This window comes from Urocampus carinirostris, chromosome 4 (genome assembly GCF_059441175.1).
Source record: "Urocampus carinirostris isolate Australia breed hairy pipefish chromosome 4, RoL_Ucar_1.0, whole genome shotgun sequence".
Classification (NCBI taxonomy): Eukaryota; Metazoa; Chordata; class Actinopteri; order Syngnathiformes; family Syngnathidae; genus Urocampus; species Urocampus carinirostris.
The window spans coordinates 18,141,472-18,164,318 of NC_142352.1; the positions used below are offsets into that span (position 1 = coordinate 18,141,472).

Genomic DNA, 22,847 nt, shown 5'->3' on the forward strand with positions numbered 1-22,847 from the left:
TCCCCGCTACATGAAAATTTAAGCATACAATACCCAACCATATGCATTAACGTCGTTTCCCGGGGGTCTACTCTATATTAATATGTGCCACACAGGCCACAGAATTCAGGGCAGAGCTAAATATACAGCGTATAAGCAGACCCACACACCTGTGCAGGCTATAGACTATATTTACCTTCAGGAAGGGAATGACGAAAGGCCTCAGAGGAAAGTTGGTAGCTTCGTGAAGTTTGGAATGAAACTCTTCAATGGTGAGCGTAGAGTTCTGTGTAATAGTGCGCAAATGATGTGCATTAGTTGGAAATATTTTTTTTTCTAGAACCATCATAATAGCTTAAAATGTAATTGATTTTGGATCTCTGAAAAATCAAAGTGGATGTTTTAATATCTTTATTTCAAATTTTACATCATCAAAATATCTTGCATAATTCAGACAAAAATGTCCTCATTGTAAAACATCTGTTTTCTTATTATACCATATATTTTTTACATATTGATCTTTTAATCAAAATTAGCAAATTGATCTGCCATAGGAGGTAGGATATACTAGTTCACACACATAAAAATAATTAAAAAAAATAAAATAATTCATAAACCGAACAAAATTTAATGGGGTAAATGTGATTTTATTTTATAATTTCAACCCAGTCATACGGTAGAAATATGTGACTGGCCCTGGGAAAAGATAAAATAAAAATAGTTTTGGCAAAAAAAGAAAAGAAAATGCAAACACGATCATTGAGGTTTTTTCGAGTCAATTTAGACAAAATAAAGTAAGAAAAATACTTTTTCAACTAGACAAAATAACATCAAATAATTTTCGGCATTATTTTTACGGAAAAACATACAGCTTGTTTTCAAGGACAAATGAATCAAAGCTAGTTATCAGCGCACTGGACGTAAAACATTTTCTTTTTAAATTTAGCTTGTTTCATGTGTAATCTTTAGACTATAAGCTATTATTTTTTAGGAAAATACGCCAAATTATCTTAGATTGCTTTGCCAGTTTTAAGCTTTGTTTTCCTAATCTTAAAAAAATGTATTAATGTATAATCTCCCATTTGTAGATTATATTACAAAACCTAAAAAAAACGGGCAAAAGAATCTGCCAATGGGCTAAGCCATTCATTTTTTTGCAGTGCGGAACGTCGCACAGCTCAATTGAGTAGTTGTGAAACTATTATTAATCGCTTCTGTGTATAAGTCGCATGCACAGCAAACCTACTTTGATACTCAGAATAAGACACAACTTCTAAACGTAGAAGAAGCCATTTTTTAACATAGAAGAAAACAAGATTTTAGTTTAGTGCAGAGAAAACAAGGGCTTGTATTTTAATTTAGTAGAAAACAAAGCAAATCTTTTATGCGTAATATTCTACTTTTATTTATTCTACAATTTAAAAATGTTTCTAGTAAAATAGGCCAAATGATCTTATCCAGCACATTACTTTGCTAGTTTTAAGCTTTTTCTCTAACCGTGGAAAAAGAGCAAAATTATCTATAATCTGCAAGATCAGTGGTCTCCAACGGGATGCCCAGGGGCACCAGATAGCCTCCTGAGAACACATGAGAAGCCCGCGGACAGGTACTGAAAATAGTTTACCAATTTGATTTCTAACTTGCATGATGTTTTAGTGGTTGGCTGATCCTATTTTAACTCTATTTCTAATAGTTAGAACCCTGTAATAACACAGTATGTAATGACATGATACATTGTTACATTGTCATTTTAGTAATTCATATAACATTGGTAGCGTCACGGGCCAATCAATAACAAAAAGTAGCTTCCATTTTAAAAATGCTAGATTATACAATTTTCCTATTATGATGACAATTTATTTTGCCAATGTGGAATGCAGCAGAACACACAAACGTGTTTTTGTGGCATATTATCAATCGCTTCCGAGTATAAGTCACAGGCACAGCGGACCTACAAAAAATAAGATTTATACTCCAGAAAAATACGTTTTTTCACATTGTAATCTTTGATGTATGTAATTTGCAAACACTCACCACCAACCCCAGCACGAGACTGCGCACCCGCTCTCCGATCTCGGGCGAGATGTCGTTTCCGAACTGCTGCAAGGTGGTCAGGAAGCGCTTGAGCTTGCAGAGTTGGCGAGCGCCGCAGGCCGGCGGCAGCTGCTGATTGGACAGCGAGGACGTGGACGACATGGCCGGCCCGTTGCTAAAGCCGTTCGGGGTGGAGGGCGCGCCGTTCAGCGAGGTGGGCGAGTGGCTGCTCCCGTTTAGCACTGCAGACACAACCCACATGAGGGCCAGACCACACAAAATTAGGTCAAGCGCTTCTGACAGGGACCTGGGGGGCATCGGCTAAATCTGGGGGCAGCATGTTTATTCTGCATACTACTGATCGAGATATTCCTTATGTTGCAAAAAATTATAATAGCCTCATTGGCAGTAAATATTTGATCATTTTAATTAGTTTATCTTTTTTTTAGTAAAATAAAAAACATACACCTAATAGCAAAAGGTCCCCAGTTGAAGACCGGTGGAAGCATATGTTGGCCTGGAGAGGGATGGGCGCCACCAGGCTGTACTTGCCCAAGACACAACACAGAAAATGGTGCCCCCACGACCTGTATGGATAAGGGAACCAACCAACCAACCAACAACCAACCAACAACCAAACAACCAACCAACCAACCAATCAACCGACATTCCTAAAATAATTGTTTTATTCTAGCAGATGGTAGATTGTTTCGTTCATTTCAAGTATTGTCTTTCTATTTCGGAAAATGAGCTAAATGTTCTACCATCTACTGGATAAACATAACTTGGATAATTTTGAGTTTTATTTTTTTATTTTTAATAAAAGAAAAATACATTAAATCATGAAAAAATATACAGGATACTGAAAATAAGCAGAATCTTCTGCTAATGGGGTGGAGTTTTTTTTACAAGTAAATAAAATACATATTTTTCTTCTTTCAAGCAAAGTAGTCCATTATTCCTAAATAAAATTGAATGTTTTCTCAAAACAAACAATTTTGTTTTCATTTAGGTAGTTGTTAATTTTGAAATGTATTTCTTTTGTTAAGTGGTGAAAGATATTTCTTAAAATCAGCAAAATGATCTAATATTTGTGATATAATGCAAATGTGCGAATGTTACGTTTTTTTTCTTCCAGGAACCTAAATAAAATACTTTAAAACAAACACAAAAATTAGGAAAAGCTTCATTCAATTCTGTAATACAGACCTTCCATTGAGATTATTTTAAATTAAAAATAAAATACTATAAAAAAAAGAAAATATATTCTTAAAATAAGCAATATTTTTCATTTAGCAGATGGTGGATACGTTTTTTAATCTTAATTATTTCTTTTTATAATTGTGGTAGAAAACTTTTTTAAAAATCAGAAAAATTATCTGCCAGTTGCTTGATAACGCAAATTTGCAATATTATTTTAGAGGCAATAAAACCCCCAACATGTTAAAACAAGATAAAACGCAGAATATAAACGACAAAATAAACATAACAGAAGAAATACTGTCAGTGCAAAAAAAAATCAGTGGTCAATCTAAAATGTTAAGAATTTTACTTGAACATTTCTTCTTTTATATGATAATTTTTTTTAAAATAAGCAATATTGTTTCATCTAGCTGATGCCTTATTTTAAGTACTAGTGCTAAACTATTTCTTAAAGTAAGCTGAATTATCTACCAGATAAAGCAGATTTCCTCTTTTTTAGGAACTCAAATAAAATATTTAAAAATAAGAAAAAGAAAAAAGAAAATTCAATCTACAAAGGAAAACAATAGAAAAGTCACTACATTTCAAAATAATCTTTATCTTCTTTTGAGAGGAAAAATTAAATGGAAACAATAAAAATCTACTGCGATTGGCTGGCAACCAGTCCAGGGTGTCCCCTGCCCACTGCCCGATGATTGCTGGGATGGGCTCCAGCATCCCCACGACCCTACTGAGGATAAGCGGTGCAGCTGATGAGATGAGATGAAATGAATAAAAATCTAGATCTAAAATAGCACAATTCTCTGTCCCGACTGGCAAAAGAATACCTTGTTTTTAGAATGACCCCCTCCCTTTTTTCTTCAGGAAATACAATCACAGCAAAAATCCAATATATACCTAAAATGCATATCCAACTGGCCAAAAACTGCGTATTTGAAGTAAATTCTTCTTGTTATAAGATTTCCTTGTGAAATAGCTAAATATATAATCAAAATCAGCTAAATTGCCCTATCAAGCAGATAGTAAATTCGCTAGACTGTTTTTTTGTGTGTGTTATTCCCTCAATGGCATAATATTTGATTATTTTCTAACGTCAGAATTTCTTTTCTGTTGCGTCCAAATGTATCGTCAGCATCCCCGCATGTTTTCATGCAAACCAGCTGTCTCCGAAAGCGCCGGCGTCCGTCTCTTCTGTCCCGCCACCTGCTCGGGTGTCCGTCTATTCCTCAAACGCTTCCCCATCCACCCAGCCAGCCACCGACTGGCTCACTAAGACAAAACTATAAGGGGAACTTGTAAATGAGCTGCCAAAAATAGTCCTGTGGCCCGTGTTACTTTTATTCCAGTGGCAGGTGTGGCGCTAAACGCAGCGCTGCACATGTCCGCCATCTGAAAACAGATTGGCGCCTTTGAGCTGCAGATCTCTACCGACATTCATACATATAAATATGTAACCGCCTGTTTCATCCGCAGTGGAAAAACAAAAGCTTTTTTTTATTTGAAGTTTTGCTAATCGCATCTTATTATGTATGTATTAATTGTAGCCTTTATTTACATATTTTAAATTGTTTTTACTTATATATATATATATTATTATTATTAATATATATATGTATATAACTTATTGAAAATAATGATTTGCGTGCTCCGTATGTGGCTTGCACGCTCCGAAGCGGCTGAACCGATTTTCGTAAAAACGTACAGAGTTGGACTTTAGGTCTCTGGGAGTGTCTTTAGCTAGGTTTTGTGTTAAGGCCCCCCCCAATGAATACCAACTAAATCGATAAACACGTGCTTTTGTGTAAAAGCGGCTCTGTAGCTTCATACGGTCATGCGGCTCTTTGGCACTCCCTAGTGGCTCCCTGGCACTTTTTTAACAAACCACGGCTCCAACAACCTCCACCAAGTAGAATGTCAAGCACTGCACAGCCCGGGACATAATGCTTGTATTTATATATTTATTTTCATACAATAAAAAAATCTAGCAAGTTTTTTTCCCCCCCTAGATTCACATAAAGTATACATGCAAACGGCATTTGTTTGTTGTTTGTTCTACTGGCAAAAAGCGAGTTTGATACTTGTAGTGTAGTAAGTCAAATAATTATCTTTGCTTCCAATGTTCTTGTCTTAAAATTGTATTTGAAAAATGACGTTTTCTTTGAAAATGTAAAAGAAAAATATAATTTGATATTTAAAACAGTCTGATTATTCTAATTTAAATGAAAAAAAAGATTATCTGTTATCCAACATTTCAGATAATTTAGCTCTTTTAAATTATTATTATTTCTCATTTTACGATAATTTTTCAATCATTTTCCAAGTAAAATAATAACACAAAGTATCATTTCTTTATTTTATTATTTTCAAACTTAAAATAAAAAAAATAATTCATAAAATGATCAGGCCTTTGCCATTTTACATATTATATCTTGTTTTACTATATTTTAAACTGTTTTATTAAACATGAGAAAAATTCAGATTTTTAAAATAAAAATACTAAAATTACTAATAATGATAAGCAAAATGTTTTTTTCATCTGTCATTTTAAATATTTTCCACTGAAGTATTATTTTTCATTTTACCATATTGTGAATTCGTTTTTTCCTGGTACAATTTTAAAACAATGATAATAAAACTGGAAAAGTTATATTAAGAAATAAACAAGCAAAAGTATCTATCACCTGCCATTTTTAATACTCTACCTCTTTTTGAATTTTTTAAATTATTTTACGAAATAAAAAAGGAATGAATTGATTGAGAAACCCAAAAACTATTACATCAATTAAGTACAATTTTCTGCCCGATAGCATGTGGAAAACATTGTAAAGTGAGAATTTTTTTTTTGCAAAAAATAACTAGCAATGGAAGAGTAATAATGATTTGTGTTTAATATACATTTCTGTTGATATTTTTTCATTATTGCTGGTCTTGGGATCAAGAGGTCGCAGGTTCGATTCCCGGCTGCTCCGTGTTATATGTCGAAGTGTCCTTGGGCAAGACACTGAATCCTTAATGCCCCCAATAAGCAGGTCGGCGCCTTGCATGGCTGACTCCCGATTGGTGTGTGAGTGTGTATGTGAAAGGGTAAGTGTGAAGCACATTGTTAAGCGCTTTGGTAGGTCTTCATTGACTTGAAAAGTGCTATATAAATGCAGACCATTTACCATTTACCATCTTATTGTATGGCATTTCCATGCTTCATTGATAAATGCTGAAATCTCCAAAACAAAAGAAACACAATCTATGATTGATCTTGGTCAGTCATAGAGTTCCCAAGATTATGGCTATTAAAGTGCGGCGAATTGAAAAAAACATTTTGAGCATTTTCTGCAGAAATATCACCTAACGGGCAAAATAAATAAAAAGGAACAAACAAGTTAGCCGACCAATATGATCTTAGCATGCTCGATTTAGCGAAGAGGCGCGATAACAGGTGAGAGAGCGTGGCCTGACATTGCTATATAGGGAAGAACGTAGGCTCCCTGCAGCAACGCCAGCCGGACTGATGCTCTCTGCCCTGCCAGCCTCCTACCAGCTGGTCAACAACACAAACACACGATGCACCAGCCGCCCTCGCACACTCCACACTCGCTAGCCACAACTCTTAAGAAGCGCTACATTTCAGAGGATATACCTGCACAAGCGTGTTCATCTTGTGCACGCCTGACGGCCTCGTTGCGGTCCGTGAACTCGTGCACGAATGAGTTTGATGTGGAAGGACTTGAAAGCCTTGACCTCAATTCCATCAATGACCCATTGAATGACTCAAGGCCTGAGGTGGTGCGCCACGGCTAAATTATTTATGCGCTGTGATGTGGAGGTCGATTAGTTTTTATCAGTTAACCACCACAATAAGTTTTATCTCTGGGTACTTAGTTTAAGTATTTATCATTGCTAGTACAATATCTTGATATACTCACTTTTTTGTTGTTGTTATGTACGGGACAGTATGTTGACTTAATGCATCAATATGGAACGGGGAAAAAAGCTCTAAGACAACTTTTAGTCAATGTCCGGTACCAATTTGCAAAAAAATAACAGCATTTTCCAAAATAAAATCAGCCCCAAATCCTGCCGATGAACTCCCCAACCCTCTGGATTAAAATTGTTCAAACATTTGAGTTAGAAAATCAATAAGGTAAAACTTTTATATAAAAATTTCTTGTTTCACTAACAGATAATTTATCATTTCAAGTGTATTTTTTTCAATTTACTAAAAATATAATCGTTGAAATAATTAAAAAACAAAATAATGTTTAAAATGATGAAAACTACCTGCCCGTGGAGCAATGTTTTTCTTGAAAGTATAAATGTTTAAAATTCTAAAAAGTATTTACAGAATTTTCCAAATATAGTATTATTTTTCAAATTTTTATTGTCTTGCATCCAGGAATTAATTAAAATATAGTAGACATTTTTAACTCTATTTTATTGATTCAAAACTATTGAAATTCTGTAAAATGAGAATATAAATCTTAAAAATATAAGATATGAGTAAAAATGAAAAAATATATATTTTTGTACCCAATTGGCAGATCATTTGACTTATTTTAAGTATATACATATTTCTGTTCATATATTCAATGTTATTTACTAAATAAAAATAAGAAAAAACATCTTATTTTGTAGGAAAAATTAAATAAAATTACAATTTTAAAAAACAACTTTTTTCATTTCACCACAAAACAATTACAATGCATTAAAATGAGAAACATTAACATTAATTACCTATATTATCTGTTGAAATAATAGTAATATGATCAAATTCCAAGAATATGATAACATTTGCAATATTAACTGACAAAAACTATGCATATTTTCGGAATGTGAGAGGAAACCTGAGTGCCCGGAGGAAACCGACACAGGCACAGAGGGAGATCATGCAAACCCCGCACAGGGGAGGCCAGTGGGAAATCATAAGGAAATTAGCTGAACTATCTTACAGTGACACACCAAAATATATTTTAAATGCTTAATTCATTACTTGCTGATGTGGTCGCCGAGTATAAAAAACAGAATCACACTGTCAATAATTATAACCTTTTTTCTTTAGAAAATAACAACGTATTTCTTTACTTGATTTACTGGTGGCGGGTGTGAATGAAGCATTGCGACCGGTGGCTTGGTTGATTGCCGGGGGCGGAGGAGGCATGGTTGGCGGGGTAGACCTCGTCTGGCTTTTCACATCCGCAGGTGAATCTGGCATTGTTCCAAACTTCTGCACCCTGCTACCTGAAAAAACACAGCAGACGTCAATATAGTGCACAATGAGTAAAAAATTGAAATATTGTCACCTGGGAGCCAAGTTTCTTAAGAACATAAGCTCCATTGAAAACAGCCCGCACAAATCGATGCATGGCGTGGAAATGGGTATTGTGTCTCTGTTGGTTTTCCAAACACTGGCCTGGGAGACGAACAGTAACACCTGCTCACCCTCTCAGCTGCTGCTGACTGTGACTACCGCCCCCCCCTCCCCTTTACTCACTTAACCCCCATATCCCTCTACTCTCCTTCACACACATCGTGCAACCCTGACATCCCAATCATTGGCCCTTCTAACTTGTGGCCAGTAACGCGTTCCTTAAAGGCAATGACTGTAATTTCTAGACTATAATCGGGACCTGAACACCCTAAATTGGCCAGAAATTCGAAAGTGCGACCAGTGCATCTTAAATACCACAGAAAATGGTGAAGATTGGAATTGTATACAGTATTTATAGGTGCACGTTACTTACCAAGGGTTTATGGTACCCCATCGCTGACCCAAATCTCAATACATTTTATACAACTGGTTCTGAGGTCAAGGGATCAAATCCAGTTGCCCGCCTTTCTGTGCAGGGTTTGCATATTCTCCCCTCAGGTTGATTGGCTGGACCAAACCACCCTAGGTGTGAATGAGCGAGTGGTTGTGTGCTCTGTGTGCCCTGCAACTAGCTGGCAACCAGTTCAGGATGTCCCCTGCCCACTACCTGAAGACCGCTGGAATTGGCTCCAGCACCCTACTGAGGATAAGTGGTGCAGACAATGGATGGATGGATGGTATTCGAACCCAGGTTTTAGGTCCAACAAGGGTACAGATGACATACTTACAAGGGTTTCAAGCGTATCCCTTTATAAAACTATTTTTGCTTACAGTGCTAGAGACATAGATTCTCATTCGCATTTTGTTCTGTGTAATATTAATCAGCGATTCTTATCAACGGATTAATTAGTGCAATAATATTTACCGTTAGTGTATAAAGACCTCAACGGTTATACATTAATGTACACAGTATCTCTGACTACAATATTAACTTAATGCGTCTTATGGTCAGGTGCGCCTTACGTATTGAATATATATGACAAAGGATTATTTTTCGGGGGTCTTCCTTATAATCCGCTGCGGCTCAAGGTGCAGAAAATATGGTACTTTTCTTGGTAACGTGTACTGAAATGCGTTATTGATAAGATGTTGTAACTCAACTGTCATTACGACATGCTACGTTACACCGCTACTTTCTAAGAGAGCCATGGATTGCAATGTCGTCTGTTCTTTGATTATTACTCCTTGACTTATTTAAATACATGTAACCGTTGTTCTGCCGGCAACAAAACGCTGAATACAACACCTTAAGTGGGTGGGCATGATTATATCTATCTTCAAAATACAACTGAACAGTTTCGGTGGTGCCCTCTCAAGCACAAACTACCATAACGCGTAATTTCTCCCTACTGATATTCTTCCTACTGTATATACTCCCATCTAAGATGTATTTACAACTACAAAATAAAATACCAAAATCAGAGGGTCAGTTTATAAGCGCATATTTGGTTGTGTGTCGACAGTAGAGAATTTGAAGCTGCGCGTGGGGATGGGGTGTGGCTTATACAGGAACAACGAAATCAATAGGGCAAATAGGAGCATAGAATTTACGGTAAGAGAGTACTGAATTTTGGTCCTTTTCTTCATAAGATTAATTTTGCAACACACTATACCTGGATAAATAAAAAGTAAAAGTCGTGGACATTACCCAGAAAAGGAGTAATCATTATTTGAGTGGTCTGAAGACAAAAGACAAAATGAATATGGAGTGTCTCGGCTGTTAGTTTGCAAGCTTTTAAGATTGCACTAGTCAAAAAATATGAAGGCTTCCCTGTTTCCACAGTTTGGCATACATGTTTCCTTTTACGATGTGGTTTTTAAGAAGTTTTAGGGAGTCGGTTTTCATGCGAGTTTATACGGTAATTTGTAACTTTCAGAGTAACACATTACTTTTGGGTGCCAATAATCTGGGGGTATCTGATTACTTTTTAAACAAAGTAACCAGTAACTGTAACTAATTACTTCTTTACTCAGTAGCGCACCCTATAGCACAAGCTCCTCAGCAGCTGACCGGCCCCCTTGCCCCCTCCCTCGGTGGGCCAGCCAAGTTGAGTGCCAGTGACAAGTGCAGCTGGATCTGCTGCTGTCCATCACGGTGGACTGACTTTCAGGAGAACTTCATCCCGCCATCCTGCCAGCACCAAACAAGGCAAGAGCGCGGCCTGCTCGCTTCAAGTAAATAGACGGCGTGCAACGGAGAGCAAAAGTAGATGCGGGTGGTGGACGTGGGGGCTCGCTTTGCAGAATCCTTTATTTGTTTATGAAGTAGACCGCTCGGGATACAGCAACCCCGCCCTATGACATTTTCACTTTACGGTGTGGAATGAGATGATTTATGTCCCCTCTTTACCCGCGATATGACTTCAATACAATTATTTTGTTTACCCAAACTTTGTGGTGTTTGTGCAAATGGGAAGTTACACATTTAAGATGCCTGTTCGCTTTAGATGGACATCATCTAAATGCTATTGGCTGATTTACTTCCCACAATGCCTTTCTCTACATTTATTAAATTCATCCATTTATTCATTCATTCATTTCAGGCAGTTATTTTCTTCCTGTACATATGTAAATATAAGTTGAAGTGGGAGTGAGATGAAGAAAACGTTAACTTTCTCTTTATTGATTTCAAACTCTCGTGTGATTCATGAAGACTACAAGTTGGCGATACAATTTTCTATTCTTGTACTATATTTATAGCTAAGGAAGCCAAGGTTTGCAGTGGTGCTAAGGGGAGAAAATATGATATCAATGGAAACTAAAGAATACCACTAAATAACACCTACAATAAGCATGTGATGCGGAACAATGCACAGAATATTAGTAATTTTAAGTGTATTTTTTCTTATTTTACCGCAAATAATTTTGCCAAAAATCATTGAAATACCATTAGAATTTTCTCGTTTTCTAGATTACCTGTTTTTTTGTCAGTTGATTTAGCTACAGTATCCACAATTTCCTGATTTAACTATATTACTATAGTTTTTGTAGTAACATGACAAGGAGAAGAATTTATTTACCATATTTTAATCATTTTTGATTTTGATATACTAAAAAACACACAAAAACGTTTTTCTTATTTTTTTTCAGTAACCAAACTTAAAACCTCAGAAAAACAAGTTTAAAAATCGAATGTAAGTGTGTTTTATTGGAACATATTTTATTCTAATTAATTTGATCAATTGAAATTTAGTAACATCTGAAAACAATATATAAGATAAATTAATACTTAAAATAATCAAAATGGTGGATATGAAATAATGCATGTAAAATTTCTTATTTAATAAAACCTAGGGAAATATTTTAATCCAATTAATACAATGGTTCTGGCATATACTTTTAGGAATTTGATCTTTTTTTATGTTTTCTCTTTGTATTTAAAGCTTGTTTAAATCCTCAAAAGCGAGAGGGGAGGGAGTGGGTCCGTCTCCCCATGCTAGACACCCTCAACATAAACACACAGGTTGCAGATAGCGCCAGCTGCTTTAAATAGAAGCAGATATTCTCGTCAAAAAGAAACCAACGTGCATAAGCGAGCCACCCGCCTGGACAAGCTTTCCTTTTGGGGAGGGAGGGGGCGCCATATGGCACCGTAAACCTTTGATTAAAGGGCCAGAATGTATTTTTTGGACCACCGGATGTCACTGTATTGTGTAATGCCACCTAAGACGAGCGCTAAACAGCAAAAGGAGGAATACAAACTTCTGAAAGTCCAAGTGACCAAAAAGCGAAATTTTTCATCTCATTTTTTGCCCAGTCGCTTGCAATTTTTTGATTTTTGGGCCGCAAGATGCTAAACAACTATGTTAGCGAGTATTTTAAAAAAAAGCACATTTATATGAGAGTTCATGTATTTTTACATATTACTTAAATCAATACTGTAATCCCTTACTACATGACACTTCGCTGCCTTAGTGCATCACAGCGTTGAAAAACACTCAGTGATCCGTTATCCCTGATTGTATGTTATTACAAAAGGGGCCCGACAGCACATTTTTGTCAGGCATGGCTGCTCTTTTTAGCCGTTCTGACTTGATTGCACTTTTACTGCCATGATCCATTCTCTCCGATCGTTAATAGCTGCGAGTGGTTACCAGCAGAGTGCACCATTGTGGGGATAGGCGACTCTTTCTTTGCCATTACTTCCGCCTAAAATAAATCCCACTAATGCAGCGGCTATCCATTCTCTCAATTCCTATATTGCTGCGAATGGGTACCATTAAAAAACACTTATGTTGGGAGGCGTGTTGTTCTGGCCCTCCCTAAAATGAAATGCATGGTGCTCGCAATCCATTATCCCCGGTTAACTATTGTATTCCTGACAGCAAGGGTCAACAGAGCACATTCTTTTCCGGTTCAGGCTGGTAAAGAGTGGCATTGGGACCTGCCTAAAAGGAACTGCATTGCTTTAGCTGTTATCCATTATCCCCACTGGTCTATTGCTGAGAGCAGAAGAGGGCATTTGTGTCATGTGGTGGCTCTATTTTTCATTCTTCCCACCTACGGACTGGCTAAAAGCATGTTGAAAGTAGGTGGTGGGGGCAACTACTTTGTGGATTTTTCCATTTGGCGGGGGTCTCTGGTACCCATTCACCGCAATATGTATTTTGAGGACAGATACCAATACATGAATATTGAGTCAATGATACCTATACCACATTTTGATACAAGTAGCACAAAAAACATAAACCATATCTATATCGCAGGGGTTCTTGTCCCCGTTAACACGATAAATGAGGGATCACAGTATTTTTTTTTCCTAATGAAAAAATATTTTAACAATAATAGGTCCTAAATAATACACAGAAATCTTTAGATGTGCAAAGTCACCTAAAATATGCAGTCTTTGTGAGAACACGTTTTTGAGGCCGGTTTGGGACAATAGTGTAAAAAAAAAAAAAAGATGGGAAGGGAGGTGGTTTGGTCTAGGGCGCAGCCAGTCTGTTTACTACCTCAATTGGGATTACAGACAGCTGCATAATCTGAACAGGCCAGGGATTTCACTTTTTAATACATTAGGAAGTCGGCTAGGTCTGCGAGCTCGACAGCGGCCATCTGTGCTCTCGCTGAAGGACGAAACGCTTGCAGAGAAAGCAGAAGGCGGCGGGGAGAAAAAAAGAGAGAAAAAAAATGAGTATCAGGTCAAGTTGAGTGGTCGGGTCCAGGTCTGGACCCCACCGACGAGGCCCCGTTAAGAGAAAGCAGATGTGGGTCTTGCACTGACTATTAAAGTGAAAATAAACAACAATTTATTTGGGTCCTGCACTTTCTTGACTTTCTGAACATCTGCACGAGGTTCATGTAATCTGGCCTAAAAGATTGCTCGCCGAAAAAAGTTCAAAATGTTCTGCTCTCCCACTTGTGTCGTGATGAAACCAGATGAAAAAGCACTCGCAGTGACACACACAGCGTTCCAGAGACTCCTTTTTGAGTCTCGGAATAGATTTATTTTTTTACAAGAATTTTTGAGGGGAGAGAAAAAGAGACAAAGCTATATTTTTCATTTGACTTTTTTTGTACTGCAAGTCATGGCTCCTTTACATAAATACAAAATTAAATAAATAAATAAATATAAAAATACAGCAAATAATACTATCATATACTATTTACTCATCTTTACTATTTTGAGTAGAAAATGTTGCTTAAGAGAATTATAATTTTAATTTTATTAAACATATTTCTAGCAAAATATGAGAAATGTGTCTATCACTCTAGAAACAATTTGCTGAGTGTAAGAGTATTTCTTATTTTAGTTTTTAACATAATTTTTTTCTAGTAAAATATGAAAGATCTGCCACAGTAGTAAAAAAAAGATGGTGTGGTTTCTTTCTGTTTCACAAAATTGTTAAATTAAGTCGTAAAATAAGAAATAAAAAAATAAGCATCAGCAGGTATTTATCCTTAAATTGTCATTTTTATTTTGCTCAAGTAAAAAAAAGTTTTTCTAATAAAATAGGAAACATGTTTCAGCCACCATATGAAATTCTGAATTTAAGTGTAACTCTTATTTAACTGTATGTTTTAATCTCCTGTTTTTTTCTCGTAAAGTAATAAAAAATTGCCACCTTGGAAATGTTTGCCTAAAATAAGGATAATTCTCATTTCACTAGAAATCTACATTTTTCATAGTAAATAAAAATGTAACACAGCAATATCATAAAATGTGGCTTAAAAATTGTAGTTTTCATTTTACAAAATAAAATATTTTAGTTAAAATAAGAAACCTGTTACTGAAAAAACATATGGCTGAATGAGTGTAATTGGTATATTTTTTTGTAGTAAAACAAGAATAAATCTACAAATAAATTGTTCATTTTAAGATTCAATCTCTACTTCAGATTGTTTAATCAGTTTGGATCGTACAAATAATTATGTTGATTTAAGAATATTTACTTATATTTTTCTATGAAAATAAAAACATCTACATTTATAGTAAGCAACCTTCTCTCATTTAGCAGATGGTAGGTAACTCTGTTTTTTTTTTCTAAAATTTGTTGAAATATTTCCTACAATGAGAAATAGTGTAGAGGAAAATCTGGCTTATTCTAAATCCATTTTTCTTTCTTTTAAATGAGAAGAACATTAAAATAAAATAAAAATATATATTGAATTGAAATGAGCAAAATTTGCTGCCAATGGGGTAAGAAAATATTTTTCGCAGATTATGTAAAGCACAGCCAGGCGTCTTATTTTGTGCTCTTATTCAAAATTAGAAAACGCGCATCTTCATTAAAAAATAACAACATAGGCGCATTTAGCAATCACCATCTTTTTATGTCACAGATGCTCCTGGTGCCTTCTTCCATATCGGTGCCTGCAGAGCAATGGAAACACAGCTGCTACTTGTTATCCACAACCAAACTCTGCAAAGTAGTCCCTTTCAATCCCGAGACTCTTGTCAGTGACCGCAAGGTCCTAAAACTCTCTCTGGGTCCGCGGCTGGACCAGCCCTCGCTCCATCCCACTGTAATTCACGCAGTCTCCAGGAATGCTCTTGTTTTTAATTTTCCCCAGCTGCTCTGGCTTGCTGCCTACTCGCCCGCCTTTCCACATCTGTTCCCCATGAAGCCGCCAAGGAGTCCGCGCAAACACAGCCTGAGACTCTGGTAACCCCCGCCAGGCCTTCCTAGCAAAACAACAAATTTTCGGAGCGAAAATTTACAGATAGTTCTCCTGAAGTTTTAGCTGCGCGAATAAGATTATCTCCAGAAAAAGACCAAGAATCTATAAAGCAGGGTAGACAAATTCAACTTTTCTGTGGGCCGCCAGAGGTAGGGTCTGGATGAGGTAGGGCCAAATCGGGTTTCCCAAAAGAAAGTATTTGATGAAAACATTCCACTGTTCTGAAATATTTTTTTACCCTACACAAAATAAAGTTGTACAAATCATGGAAACGGTATTAGAATTAGTAAGAAAATAAATAAGTCAGTAATACATTAATCCAACTGTAATGCAGCAAATTAGTAATTATGTAGATTTTTCGACATAAAAAATAAGGGCAAATATGAGAATAAATCAGCAAAAATAAGATCGATTCGAAATTCTATATTAAGGCAGGGGCCACAAACCATCATCCCGGGGGCAGCAAATGACCCCCCAGGTCACAAGTTCAAGACCCCTCCCATGGTTTATGGTTTTAGTGCTAATTGTATATGGTATGTGGCATCAGTATTGATGACTTAATTTTGAAGCATTGGTATGAGTCCCAACATACCAAAATACTGTAATCACCGGATTATTGCGGCTAATGGAGACCAGAACCCCTTACTGTATGCAAAATCCCACGATCCTTGACATGCGCTCACGGCCCCCACCTGCAGCCATAAAGGACCAGGGATAAGAGATCACTTTAGGCGGAAAGCCCCTGTTCTCAGAAATAGTCGATCGGGAATAATATATCGTGACCAAAACAGTGCAGTTTGTTTCTTTGACAAAAAGTGCCTCCTGCCAGTCCCAATCAATCAATTTTTTGTCAAAATAACAATGACCCATCACTGGTGAGCATTTTTGGAACTGGTACACTGGCTTTTCAGCTGATCTACCACTTTGGGCTGGAATCCCCAAAAAATCCATGTTTGACACATCAGCTCAAAATTTGGGTAATTCAAATTTGAACTGGGTATAATCGATCGTGTTGTGAAAGGATAGTGGGATGTTTAGACGCATTCTAAGGGATGGCAGGGGCACCTGTATGATGCAGCTGGGGTAAACCAGTGAAAGCTGTCGGGCACTGCTGTTGAACAGAAGAGTGTGTTGTGTCTCCGTGACCCAAGTCACATCTTTTCTTGTGTCCCATTTCATCTGGAGGGATGAAAGTATGACCAACTTGGGTGGCGAGGTGCTTTACTTGTTTGGGTGTTTGGGAATTCGGGTTGGCCATTGTCAAATTTGCTTGAGTGAAGTTCACTTTTTTGGTGACAAACAGAATAATGAGCCGTCAGGCCAGAGAAAAATCCGCTCTACCAGACCCTTGCGCGCATCAATATGCAAGCCATGTACGACCACAACTTGTAAACAGTTGAGTTGTAGCAACGAGCACACTTTTGGAGCAAACAAGCACAGTACATGTCACAGGATAGGTAAACGATTCATTGAGACTGCGCCAATCAGCACCCAGGAAACAGAAAGCACATTTGCAATTCCGGTAAGTGTGTATTTATCTGCATGATCTACTAAGAGTAAAAAAAATCCGAAGACGCGAAATAGCGGGAGAAGACCATATTTCCATGTTCTCTCAGGACGGCTTAATCATCGTGGGTTAAGATTTGTTTATTTGTGTCAGGACCAATTGGGCCCATCAGACAGATCCGGAATCGGCATCATCTTGAGCTGATTTAGAGTTCAGAGGCTTTGGAGTTCGGACTAATGACAGGCTATGCAGCGTGGGAGAGTGCACACATGTATGAACAAATGTATGGCACATATGTGATCAAGCTGCAAACAAAAATATGCAACGGCACTAAACGTAACAAAAAAGTTCAACAGAAACCTGGTATATTTGCAGGGCAAAAAGTACTTTGTTTCAATTGGCAGAAAAATGCTCATTTTAAGTACATTCTTCAAATTTAAGAAAAGAGAATTGTTAAGAAAACGACCTTAAAATATGCTGAATTGTCTTATCTGGCAGATGGTAGATCATATTAGGGAATATTTTCTGCAGGGATTGGGATAAAAAACACTTTAGATGAGCACAGTGATGTGCCATCTGCTAGGTAAGACATTTTTGCCTATTTTTACACATTTTAATTTGGTAGAAAAAAGGTATAACAATATTAAAATAAGAAAGAAGTATGCCTAATATAGACATTTTTTTCAGAATTATCTTTATCTTAAAATATATTGTGGCAGAATGTTTTACTTCAGTGTAATTTTCTATTTGATCTATTTGTTTTAATATTTACCTTTTTTTAAAGAATATAAATATATCAATGATTAATATGAGGATAGTGATCTACGATCTGCTTTGTAGAAAATGTTCCTTAAAGCAAGGACATTTGTCTACCTGTAAGTGAGCCACTAGGCTGTACTTGCCCAAGACAAACCACAGGAAATGGTGCCCCTGCGACCCTTGTGGTTAACAGTCCACCCGCCCACCAACCAACCACTCAACAAAGAGATCAAATATTCTGAAATAAGAAAATGTAAGCTTAAAGGGAAAATTTGTATTATTCAGCATTTCTGAGTGGTAAAATATTTTATTCCATTGAAAAAACAATACTGATTTGAAAAATAAGCAAAAATACATGGATGTCATAAAAATGTAATTTGTTATTTCTTATGTAAGACTAACACCTAGTGGGGGCTGACCAAGTCGGCCATCTTGCTGCTATAACTAAACCACAAAAAAAAAAAAAACTCGCAAAAGGTGTGCTTTTTGCATACTTTAAGTTTCATAGTTTGTACTAATCCTTGTGCTTTTTTAACACTCCTATTCGGTTGCACTACACAATAATGAAAGACCCAATTGTCCAATAACACACATCGTCCCTTTTCTTTGAAAAAGTTTACTGGGCTTTATGGCGCCCCCAAGCAGACCCCAAAAAAGTGGGTCGGAAAATTTGTATTCATTTTACATAAGAGAAGCCTCACCTAGAAAGCTTACATTATTGTCCAAAATCAAGAAAAAAAACTCACTATAGACTAAGCAAAAAAATTGGTCACTTTAAGTCTTTTATAGTTGTATATGTGATCTGCCTTGAGCTTTTTTAGCACTCGTTTTCTCTTTCACTATAGAATACCGCGTCATCTAGTGGTTAAATCATTCAAACTGTCCGTTTCAAAGTACATTGCAAAACATTAAAATCCTTGCTCCTTTGGCAGAAGATTGTGCTCATTTTAATATTTTCTTCGTTGAAGATATTTTTTTTCATTGTTTCTGGATTAAATAAGAAAAATCCAGTTCAAAATTATGTTTTGAGCACATGGTAGATTAGAGGGAGCTAACATAATTATCCCAAACACAAAAAAAATGTGAGAGGCTGGGCAGAAAAGTAAGAAAAATCATGTTTTTTGGTTACTTTGAGTCTCCGTAGAATGTATTTTTCTTTGTGGTTTTTAGCACTCGTTTTTGCATGCACTACACCAGAGATGTCCAACGTGGTGCCCTTAATTGACAGGTGAGATACCCGCGGACCTGTTCTGAGAGTAGCTCACCTTTTTACTGTGTCAATGTGGTGTTTTAGTAATAGTAATAGTTTGTTTTTTGTGTGGTAGGCTGAGTATATTTGACCATACTTCCTAGTAACAACCGAGTGATAACATGCTTGGTTGGATCCCTTGACCACTAGGGTCGTAGGGCCACCATTGCTTTGGTTTGTCTTGGGGAAGTACAGCCAAGTAGCACCCATACCTCTCCAGGCCAACCTATGTTTCTGACCAGTCTCGAACTGGAGATCTTTCGCGTGTTAGGAGAATGTGCCGACCACTGCATTACATAAACGTGATCAGTAGTGATTTCAGCAATGCATATCAAACTGGGTGACCCTTGTGCTAATTGGGAACAAAAAGTAGCTCTTAGCTTGAAAAAGGTGGGAGACCCCCGCACCACACTATTCTGCGACATCTAGTGGTCACAAAATAAACACTATTCCTTTGAAATAAGCAAGGTTTTCTGCCAAATTTTTGAAGCATATAAACACAATAAAATATCAATTCAAATTATACAAATATTCTGCAAATGGAGTAAGAATGTATTTTTTGCAGTGCAATCTTTGCAACATCTGTTCGATCCATTTGAAATGCTACGACGTGCAGCACGTGAGCAGGACCGAAAGGATATTTAACGCGAGGTTAAGGCTAGAAGAGTTACGCGGCCGCCTCTGTGAGCGGCAGGTAGCTTGTCATCCCCGGCTCATATCTGTGAAAGCTGTTATTGATGTAATTGTATTGAAGATCCAGCGACCATCTGTTCTCCTCTGGGAAAGTCTCGCTCCCCTCGTCGCCAGTCGAGCGCTATATCGCCGCTGCAGACGAGCTCGTCTCCACCAAAAAAACAAAAAACTTCCTTTTCAGATTTTTCCCAAAGGCTGCTAATAAAAGCCAGATGTTACAACTCCAGCCGACTCCCTCACCTCTCCTCCTCCTTGTGTCATTTTCCATGTCTCCTTCCTTTGCCTACCACACTACAAATCATTTATTTGTCATCTTTTCACCCCCCTCCTCTTCAATCTATCCACACCTTTTTTTGCGCTTCTGCTGCTAACTCTGAGTTGTTTCTAAAAAAAGGAAAGTATTTGCAACATTTAGTGGTCGTTGGCTGGGCCAAGAACAACTTTTAGGGCTCGGCAGACACATCTGGAGTGTGTTAGGGTGGCAGCAGTACCAACTGTGGCTTTCCAGGCGAGGACAAATTTTAAAATTGGGTCCAGCATCTGGATTTTACATGGCAGAAGATAAATCGTTGACACATTTGCAGAAATGTTGCTCATTTTAACCCTTGGATGCATAAGTGGGGTCACAAATGACACCATCGGCTGTAATTCTTCAAAATATTTAAAAATAAAAGTGGGATTATTACGGTCGTAATTGTCATATTCCAGGTATTCCTCATAAAACATGTATGATGCCGTTTTTATTTTTATCATTTACTACCACTAAGTTAAAAACTGACATTTTTGAATCACTTCCATAAGTGAGGTCAAAATAGACCCCTAGCATTTTCTATGGAATCTTCTATGAAATGTTGTAACTTAGCAACGGCAACTGTCAGCAAAACACTGTCACACATACACATCTGATTTCATAAGTGTTACCACCCAAAATGTCCTGTTTACACAGCAGCATACGTGTATTTTCTCTAAATATAATAATACAGTTGAATTATTTTTAATTGTGAGTTTTATACATGATCAAACTAGCCTACAAATCTGGGAGAAAATACTCTCCGTCAGTTATGCAGTGAATTTAGACACACAGGTCGCAACATCAACACTAACAATTTCTTCACAAATGTGGCTGTAGCAGAGCATCTCATGGAGAAGGGTCTGATTATTTTAACAACTTTGCAACAAAATAAGCCAGACATCCCTCCATTCATAAATGCTCACAGATCCTGGAAGGTCCACAGTACTGTATTTGGGTTAAATGGCATAACCATGATCAGCTACTTGAGAAAAAGGGGAAAGGCAATTTTGCTCCTTATCACAATCCACTACAATAGGATGGTGGATGAAAACCTCTCAAAGAAAAACAACAGAAATGATCTTCTTCTACAACCATGCCAAAGGAGGACTTGATACCGTGGACCAGGTGATTGGCAACTACACTTAAGCACCTGACACAGAGGTGGCCTATGGTAAAATATTGTTCATATTGCCACTCTGAACTCCTACTCAGGGCCCAGTACCCTGAATTCTACACAGATATCAACAATGGACGACGACACGTCTTTACGGAACTTTCAAAGGAGCTTGAGACTCCGCGCATGATAAGTCAACTGGAAAGCAACCCAACACTACCAAACTACGTAACTGTATCATGGCAAGGTGTGGAGTGACAAAAACTGCTGCAATCCAACTACAGGAGAGAAGCACACAGGGCCAGCAGAAGAGAAAGTGCCAGTTGTGTCCGAGACCTTTTGAATGATATCTGTCACAGTCAGACATAATGACACACAAACATACAAACAATTAATGGTTATTTGGTAACATGTGAAGAGAAAGTAAAAAACGAACATTAAAAAAAAATAAATGACTGTTTTCTTGAACATAATCATTAACCACAGTGAAATAAATTTCTGAAGTTAATTGCAACAACGCATTCAATGCAATTGGGATCATTTTCGACCGCACTCATGGACGAATGTATGTACTAATAGGTCATGCATCCAAGGGCTAAGATTATTATTTTTTTTACCACTAAGATATTAAAATGTATACCTAGAATAAGCAATAGTTTCCCATTTAAAAGTGGGTAGATTATTTTGGTTATTATCACCCACAAGCAAAGCGAGGGTGGTAATAATATTTCGTTTGGGATCTAAGTATATACGTAACGCTATGAGTGTTACGTCCGTTATCAAATTATGGCGGAAGTGACACACTGGGTTTAAGTGTTAGCTAGTTTCCAGTCAGATTGACTTTACCGCGTGTGGGTGAGTTATGTCTCATCGATCGTCTTGAGGTTCTCTTTATTGATGTGTGTTGTACTCCTAAGTTATCCCATAGTTGTTATGTTCCCCTATTTGTGTCTTTATTTTCAGTTAATTGACGTTTCGTTAAACTTTAAGTATGCGACTATGTGTGCATGTGCAGTATCATAATGTACATACGAATCTTCTGCGCAGATTAATAAGATGAGAAACTCATCCAACCCTTCATGTTTGTCACACTCGTGTTCCAGGTAAAGCACTTTCCTTTTGTCTTCCTGTAATTTGTCTTCCTTTTTGTATATTTTTTACTCATTTAATCGGTACAAACGCACTTTTCCTTGAGGGTTCTTATGAACACGCGTTGCTGGGTGTACTATTAAGTATAACTATAATGAGACCATGGATTGGAATACATTGCAGTGTCAATTTTGTTTTGAGACAGTAGGTAATAATTCACCACTAGAGATTATAGCTAGAAATGGATCTTGAGTGTGTGCCTTCAAAGGAATCCAAAGCATACCACTTAAATCCTGAAGCATACATCCATACTTTCTTGCGAAAGCAAGGATGAATTTCATCCAGCGACAGAACATGAAAGATGTTGTTAATCCCTGGGAGATACATTTGAAGCAGGTGAAAAGAGCAAATCGCTGGAGTTGGTCAGAGCAGGTGTAAGTTGCT

The 22,847-nt window shown here is 37.1% G+C and overlaps 1 protein-coding gene and 1 pseudogene across 2 annotated transcripts in view; one reads left to right on the top strand and one right to left on the bottom strand.

The window, feature by feature from the left end:
* cbfa2t3 (CBFA2/RUNX1 partner transcriptional co-repressor 3) overlaps positions 1-22,847 on the bottom strand; it is an 81,925-nt gene that overhangs the window by 33,925 nt on the left and 25,153 nt on the right. For both annotated transcript variants that reach the window (XM_088333828.1, XM_088333827.1), the window contains exons 2-4: positions 8,293-8,448; positions 2,014-2,255; positions 176-265 (exon numbers count right to left, since the gene is read on the bottom strand). In XM_088333828.1, coding sequence (XP_088189954.1) covers positions 176-265; positions 2,014-2,255; positions 8,293-8,422 — 462 coding nt within the window. In that variant the 5' untranslated portion in view covers positions 8,423-8,448. The remainder of the gene's footprint in view (positions 1-175; positions 266-2,013; positions 2,256-8,292; positions 8,449-22,847) is intronic.
* On the top strand, positions 21,049-21,661 carry LOC148367030 (uncharacterized; annotated as a pseudogene).